At 40.8% G+C, this 8,499-nt stretch overlaps 1 protein-coding gene across 12 annotated transcripts in view; it reads right to left on the bottom strand.

Moving 5' to 3' along the window:
• Positions 1–248: 248 nt before the first annotated feature.
• Positions 249–8,499, bottom strand: part of MYB (MYB proto-oncogene, transcription factor) — a 33,312-nt gene continuing 25,061 nt past the window's right edge. For all 12 annotated transcript variants that reach the window (XM_065588694.1, XM_005280314.4, XM_065588695.1 and 9 more), the window contains one exon: positions 249–1,636. In XM_065588694.1, coding sequence (XP_065444766.1) covers positions 1,520–1,636 — 117 coding nt within the window. In that variant the 3' untranslated portion in view covers positions 249–1,519. The remainder of the gene's footprint in view (positions 1,637–8,499) is intronic.

The raw sequence follows: 8,499 nt of genomic DNA, 5'->3' as shown, positions 1-8,499 counted from the left end.
GATAGTCCCGATATTTGGGGCTTTTTCCTATATAGGCTCCTATTACCCCCCCACCTCCATCCCAATTTTTCACACTTGCTATCTGGTCACCCTAGAACAGAGTCATACTCTTAGAATGCTATTAAGAATATGCTTACTCATCTAATTGTCCCATTGGCCTCAATGGAAAAAGTCCCGTTGACTTGATGGTGGCAATATTATTTCTGACAATAATGTTTAATATGAGCAAGTTTCAGAGACTAAGCGAATTTAAGTAAAAAAAGGACACACTTTATTCATCTACAAGGCAGTAAGTACATTGTCATATCAAAAATTAAGTGCAGAGGAAGCTGCACCAAATGCTATTAAGGCAGCGAAGTCAGAGTCTTATTAAAAACAAAAAAAATCAGTGTCCTTGCCATCTCGGTAGAGGTTTGGTACGGCAGTATAAAGAACCATACATTTCTAAGAACCTGATTCAGTACGTGAAACCCAAGTTAGGGAACAATTAGGCTAAACATGGAACGAAACAGACGACATGAACAAGACAGCGTTCTCCCAAACATATGAAGGTGCAATGCATGCTCTTACAAACCAATGAGAAACAAAACACAACCGGACAAAAAATAAAAAAGAAATCTCCCAGGAACAGTGTTCAAAAGTATTGCTTATAAAAAGGGGGGGGAAGGTAAGTAAATATATAAAAACATAAAATAAAAAGGTCTGAAATGCTAGTGCATAGTCAATTAGCTAACACCAAAGTTTGTTTTCTTTCCATATAAAGCTCTACTGCCCCTTTTACACTAGCAGCACGTCTACATGCTAAAGTCCATAGCAGCAAAACACAGTATCCATTTGGCATTTACAAAATTAAATTACTGAATAAAAATATAATTTGTTCTCATAAATCTATGTTTCATACAGTAATAATTTTTAAAGCAAGCTAATAAAAATCCCCCCAAAACAGAAACACACAATGTATAAGTGGTCTATAACCATAACAAAATCAAATAGTACTTCAAACGGTATGGATTTTTGAGCATTCACAATCTTAATCAGTTTCCCCCTTTGTTTTCCCTACTAGCGTTTGTAGTAATGCTTTTTTATTGCAGTATTTTATACCAATGCATTTTGTTCAGTGATTTAGAATAAAACTGTCTGAGTACCTGCTCTTTATAAAAACCCTACATGTTGCATCACTGAAATAACAATACTGGTGTATTATGTCTGCTTGATCTGAAAAAGTACAAAAAAATCACTTGATTTTTAAAAGTCTGCATTAAGATAATAATTAATTGATTAAAATTCAATACCTAATAATTTAGGCAAGTGTCATTTATTTAAAAAAAATCCTTTTAAGTTGGGTGAAATCCAACAAGAATATGCTCAGTGACTAAATGCACTTTGTGCTGCTCCCAACTGTTGTACCACAACAAAAATATGTTCTTCTCCCATTCGTGAAAAGTTTTCATGTAGAGGAATGGTGAATTCCAGGTCAACTTGAAGTGTTTTGAAAACCATAATGCTTGTCTGTGGACCCTTACATGACCAGAGTCCGGGCTGAAAATGCATTCATGTATTTGCGTGCCTGTTCGGTAAGGATCATCTGATCCTCTATCTTCCCACAGGATGCTGATTCCCAGGCATTGCTCAGATGCTAAATTTTAAAAACAAGGAGAGAAGTTAGGGTCTGGTAGAATATTATTTATTTTTTGTATTATGGTAGCACCTCCAGGCTCCAACTCAGATCAGACCCCAGGGGTGCTAGACACTATGCAAACATACTAGGAGACAGTCCCCTGCCCTGAAGAATTTAACATCTAACTAGACAAGATATACAAAGGAAATATTATTCCATTTTACAGATGGGTAACTGAGGCAGAGAAAGAGATTAAATGATTTATTATCAAACAGGTAGAGCAGGGAATGGAACTCAAATCTCCTGAGACTTAGAAGGCTATCCTTCCTCCGTACAAGAGTATCTTCAGAGAGTTCCCCTCTCCTGCCTTTCTAGTAAAGGCCTCATTAGAGAAGTTCTTTGCAGGTTAAAAATAGTTCTGACAGATTAAAAACTACGGGCGCCTGTAAATTCCTGCTGGATTTTTATTCTATAAACATAGATTCTACCTGCCTCTGCACCCCTCAACCAGATTTGATGATCACATCAGCAGCTAACAACCTTCTTAGCCACTTTTACCTATGTGTAGTAATTAGCACATACCCAGTCATAGATCCACTTTGGCAAAAAGGAGGAGGGGGAGAACTGGCTTTCAACAGAAATAACATGCTAATATAATTTAAAACACTGCAGTTTTCGGATTCTTTACAGGTATTGGAGACTATTCAGTACAGTGTTACACTGAGATAAACATATCCACTGTGAGGGTTGCACACAGTGTGTTTGTTTACTCACTATACGGGTGAAATGTTTTTCATTGCCTTGAGCCATAAGAAGTGTAGGAATTTCAGCTCCTGGAATTTACTAACACACACATTTTTCCTCTGATCTATTTTTGTTGTTCAAACTAACACTTTTGCCAGGGCAATTTACCATCTAAACACACAACTGCATTATTAGGCAGTGCTAGCCATACAAATTTCCATGTGTTCCAAACATCTAAACATAATTACTTGATTCAAAATTGTTTGCTAAGAGGGAAATTGTCCTGTTGTTGACAACAAGGTGGTGGATCTCCTGATTGCCTGAAGATCTAAAAGTGTGGCCAAATCAGCAGAAACAAACACGAATCCTCCTTTGCCTGCAACATGCAGCATCTTGTACATTTCAAGATCCACAGTGCTCAATTACATGGTCATTATCTGCCCTAATTCTAGGACTCTTAGCTTAAAGCATGTGCTGTTTAAGGTACTTGTTTTGGCCTACTGAAGACATAATAGGCTCCTTAGTTAGTCTCTAACCTGAATTTATATAGAATAGCATCCTAACTGGGAACAATGTTATTTGAGACACATTTAGGTTTGATGCGGAAAGCCATGGAACTCAGTATATAATTTGAAAGATTACATAAATATGTTATCCTAGATAACATTTAACAAATATCCCCAATAAAAACCTTGCTGTGCAGAGTGCTGTACAAACACATAGGCAGACATACTCCTTGCCCAAAAGGGCTTACAATCCGAAAGAGAGAGAATAAATTACCAGTGGAGGGATAGGGATACAACACATAAGCAGTGTGATCCGGGTGAAGGCTGGCACACATCATATTAGAGTTGTTTTCTTTATATCTAGATTTTTCTTTTTTAATTTATTTTTTGCCTTTGCCCATTTATTTTTAGATTCCAAATGTTGGGTCTGATCCTACAGTCTTTTTGCATGCAAAACTCCCACTGACTTCCAGTAAAGTCCCGAAAAGGAGTGCTAGGTCAGGCATGAAATCATTAGGCTCTGCATGTATCTGTGAAGAGAGACATGTTATACACCTAGTTTGACCCAACCTCATCTTGTCATACACCTTGTGGTATGACTCTGTCTAGATTACATACCACAGCCAAAAAGCAGGTGTGACATACTTTTCACTTCACAGACATGCATTTGACATGCCACAAAATGCTGCAACTTCCTCATATGTTTTAGGTAAACAGCTTCCAGTGTACAATTTTCACAAGCACCTAAGTCACTTAGAAGCCTAAGTTATATTGACTTTCAATGGGATTTAGGCACCTAAGGGCTTGTCTTCACTACCCGCCTGGATCGGCGGGTAGAAATCTATCTCTTGGGGATCGAATTATCGCGTCTTGTTGGGACGCGACAATTGATCCCCGAATTGATGCACGTACTCCACCAGCATAGGTAGGAGTAAGCGCCGTCGACAGGGGAGCCGCGGCGGTCGATTTGCCGCTGTCCTCACAGCGGGGTAGGTCGGCTCTGATACGTTGAATTCAGCTATGCTATTCGTCTAGCTGAATTTGCGTATCTTAAATCGATCCCCCCCCCCCCCCCCCCCCCCCAGTGTAGGCCTAGCCTAAGCGACTTAGGTGCTTGTGACATTTTTACCCCTCACATTTCTGGATTCTCTCACAAAAGGGTCAAATTAATCTTTGGTGTAACACCACTGATTTTACTACAGGGTCAAATTTGGTCTCTAGTAAACAGTTGAAAGAAAACTTTCCCCTGTTTGGTCATTCCAGAAGTCTGATGTTTTAAATGACAAAAGTATGTGTCCCTTTTCCTTATGAACTTCTGAAGTTTCAATGTGCTGGTCTATAAAAGTGGGTTCAGTCTTTCTTTAAATAGCTGAAAACATATGGCAGTGAGATTCCATCTGTCACAAGCTGACAATTTTTTAAAAATGGAACTAAAATCATGCAGAGTGTCCCAATTTCGTAAACTATTCTTGAGTGTCAGTATTTACAGTGGGCTCTTCGCATTAATAGATGTGTGTGTTAAAAAAGCATGTATCTTGCCATCTCCATATCTCAGCAGGCTGCTACATGTCTGTTATTCCACTTAAAGGCATTAAATAACATTTTCACCACACTGGCCTTCATTTAAGTGAGTGTCAAGATGGAAGAATCCAATGAAACAGTACCAAGCCCTACTTTTGGTGTCTGTTGTCTCCCATGCGACAATGAGGAAAAAGAGTTGCATCAGGCACAAAATATTATGAGGGGTATAGGAGAATTCAATGGATCCACAATATGCTTCAGTTTAAAGTGACTTATATGAGCTCTGCTCTATAGACATATGGTAGACTTTGGCTTCTAATATGTTTTCTACCTGTACTAGAAATTTAGACTTCATTAATTTCACACACACACACACACACACACACACACACACACACACACATAGTACAAGTGAAGAGCCAAATTCTTTAGTCCAATTTAAGTCAGTATGAGTTTTGTTTGAATAAGGACCACAGAATTTGGACCAAAGTACCAGTGTGATTTCTATTAAAGTTTTCACTCTTGTGGTTTGCTATTCAGATAATGTTTTAAGAATGTTAGAACAAGCCCCTAACAAAGCACAATGCCTTTGCTCTGCCAGCCTTGCAGCTCACTTCTGGAGGCATGTGTTAAAGTCATCTGAACTCGAGCAACTCTACTTCCACTCTTGGCACAGATCGCTAGGTCTCACAACCCAGGCAGAGCATATTTCCGGATGTGAAGACAAAAGTCCAAGAAGCCATTTTGTAAAGAGGGAAAAGCAAATTGGAGGCTCAGAAGCACAATGAACAGCTCTTTCCATGCCACCAGATCAGCAAAAGTGTCAATAGGGCTCAGTTGCAAGAGAATTTCAACATGAGTGGAGAAAGCAGAGCCTAATATTCACATCAAAAGAATAAAAGAAAGGGACGGGGGTTGAGCAGAAAGCTAGAGACATAAAGGAAACAGGTCAAAACCAGACATGAAAATACACCTTTTAGAGACCCCTCATTATCTTCCCTGTTTCGGAACTCACTTAACAGTGCCTTACATAGGCAAAACTGTTGACGTCAATAGGAGTTTTGCTACACAATGACTAAAGGATTGGGCCCATAATTAGAAGCTTTAAGGCATGATCCAAACCCTACTGAAGTCTAATGGGCTTTGGATCAGCCTTTAAGTCTGCATATGGGTAAGAATTCTTTCAGTCTTCTGTTACCAATATTTCTGTAGTAGTATTTTTATTCTTTCATGACAGTTTTTTCCCTCTTTAAATTAGAATAATGGGAAAAAAAACCAGAATATGTATGCTACTGTGAGTTCCCATACAATTCTAGCCATGTCATTCTCCTTGGTTCATTTTTTGCATCAGTAATCCTACCAGCACATCCTTCTCTTGGCAGAAGAATTATCTCACTTATCCTGTAACGTGCCTTCAGTTGCCCCAGGCAAAAGTGAACTGTAAACAAACTGTTAAAGCTTTAACTGGGATATCCAGTTAAAGCACTTTAAATAAAAACTTGGATCCTTTGAAGAAAACAGAACAGTAAGGCAAGACAAGGCTGTGCAAAGGTGCTTTTCTGACAGGACTAGCCTTTCTGCACCCAGAGTATGAATTGCCTTATATTATGCTGTCTGTATATTTTTAACACCTTCTTTCAGCATTACCACACTATACCTGCTGAGAATGGTACTCACAACAAGCACTTCTGTAGTCACGTAAGACAGAGCTACTACACTGATGGAAATATAATAAAAATCTTTGGGCAAAGACATGTATTGGAAGATATATTTAAAACTCCCTGGAATAGATTCTGATCTCAGTTAGGCCAGTGAAAATCTGCAATCGCTTCACTGAAGGTATTGATGTTCCTCTAAATTTGCACAGGTGTATCTGAGCAGCATTTGGCCCAGTTGTTCTGACATTAAAGAAATTGTCAAAGACATTCTTAGGGGTGAGACTACTGAGAGTGTTTTACCCTCCTTCTTTACTTAACGAGTATGTGAGGTACTGAGACCAATTGCAACCTATACTGATATTTTATGGCTGACTTCATAGGCGCCGACACCGTGGGTGCTCCAGCCCTGGAGCCATGGGGAAAAATTAGTGGGTGCTCTGCACCCACCGGCACCCAAGCTCCCTCCTTCTCACTCCTTCTCCCCCCGCCCCCCGAGTGCGCCGTGTCCCCGCTCCTTCCCCCTCCATCCATCCCTCCCAGCGCTTCCCGCCCCCCTGCCGCCTAACAGCTGTTTGGCAGCACTTAGGACTTTCCGGAAGGGAGGGGGAGAAGTGGGGATGTGGCACACTCAGAGGAGGAGGTGGAGAAGAGGCGGGCGGGCACTTGGGGGAAGGGGATGGAATGGGGGGCGGGGACTTTGGGGAAGGGGTGGAATGGGGGCAGGGCAAGGGTGGTGCAGGGGCAAGAAGAGGCAGGGCAAAGGCGGGGCCAGAGGTGTGTGTGGTTGAGCACCCACTAGGAGAGGGGACATTGGCGCCTATGGCTGAGTTACAGCATGCCGTTAGAAGTGGGGTTACAGTAGAAATGCAGAGCTCCTTACTTAATAGTAACAGCAGAATAGATGCCATAATAAAGCATTTCCCTAACAGAACATAATACTCATCAAATATAACCTTAAGCTTTCCTGTTTCATCAGTATTTGGAACCAAGGCATGTTTTTTCACTAGCTATTTATCAGTTCCATGTGAAGATTAATGCGGATGTCAAGTTACTGTAAACCAATTCTACTTCATTTGCTTAGGGAATAATCAGTTCTAATTTGCTTAAGTAGCAGCAATAAAATAGCACTAAGGATATGTCTACACTGCAAGTAAACACCTGTGGCTGAACCGTGTCAGCTGAATTGGGCTTGCGGGGCTATAAAATTGAGCTGTAGACATTTGGGCTCTGGGTGAAGCCTGGACTCTGGGACCCTATAGGCTGCAGCCTGAGCCTGAACATCTACACCGCTGTTTTACAGCCCCACAGCCAAAGCCTGGCATGGCCAAGTCAGCTGACATGAGTCAGCCACGGATTTTTAACTGCAGTGTAGACACTGGCTCTTATAGGGGCACTGAGCAATCCCCTCCCCAACTTGGTGTTCTTCCAATTGTACAGATATGTAGCCCACTCTTGCTGAATAAAATAAAATGTCAAGGCCTTTTGGCTTTTATTATTATGCTGATTATATCAATGTTAGGAACAAGTATTTGGTGGTGATAGGGCCAAACCTGGAATCCTGTTTCAGGCAAAATTCACATTTGGAACCAATGAGAGTTTTCCTGGGTAAGGATAATGGGACAAACACTGAGCACCTGTCAGATTTTGTCCCCAAGTAAAGACTTCAGGATTTTCCCTTTAGATTTTTCTTCCCCCTTTAGATTACATTCTTTCAATTCAAAGCTTAGCTCATAATGCTGCAATGGCCTCTCTGCTGCCATGTGCCTGTAACCCTTCTGTGGTCTATGAAAACTGTTTGAAGGAACCACAGCTTTTTAAGGCAGCAATCACCTCTGATGCATTTGGCACCTAAGTTCTGCTGCCCAGAGAGAACACTGTTGCACAGACTGATTGTCCCCTGACTTCTGACCTCTTCTGCTTTGCACAACTGAAGGAAGCCAGGTTACCTTTGTATCAGCCTACAACAGTTGGGGCTACCCAACTAGCAGAAAACATACTATATCATGGCCACATTTCCCTTCCACACAAACTTCAACTCTTCTAGCGGGATTAGGGCTGTTTTGATCCCCTGCTTCACTCTGGGAACAGACGGAAACATATGGCTTTATGATCCCAATATCTCCAGAAAGCCAGTCACCAGCAGGTTCTCCACAAAGACCTCTGCTGCAAGCTGTATATGCTGTCTCATGTGTATGTGTTTCGCTTTCTAGCCTAACTTCAATGTGCTGAAAGAAACTCCACAAAATGAAAAAGGAGAAAATTAAAGATCCTGTAAACGCATAACAATGACCCTTGGAGAAGACTAACAAGGCCCCAGAGTAGAAGTAACTGTGTTTTTAACTTGCATTAAACTCATTCTTTAAAAGAAAATTAAGATTGTGACATAAACCATTGAAAGTCAGGAAATTCAAACTGAAGGGTGTCAGTCTGTGGTTAAAAAGAGGAAAGTGAT

This window comes from Chrysemys picta, chromosome 3 (genome assembly GCF_011386835.1).
Source record: "Chrysemys picta bellii isolate R12L10 chromosome 3, ASM1138683v2, whole genome shotgun sequence".
In the NCBI taxonomy this organism is placed as follows: domain Eukaryota; kingdom Metazoa; phylum Chordata; order Testudines; family Emydidae; genus Chrysemys; species Chrysemys picta.
This window is presented reverse-complemented; position numbering and strand designations above follow the sequence as displayed.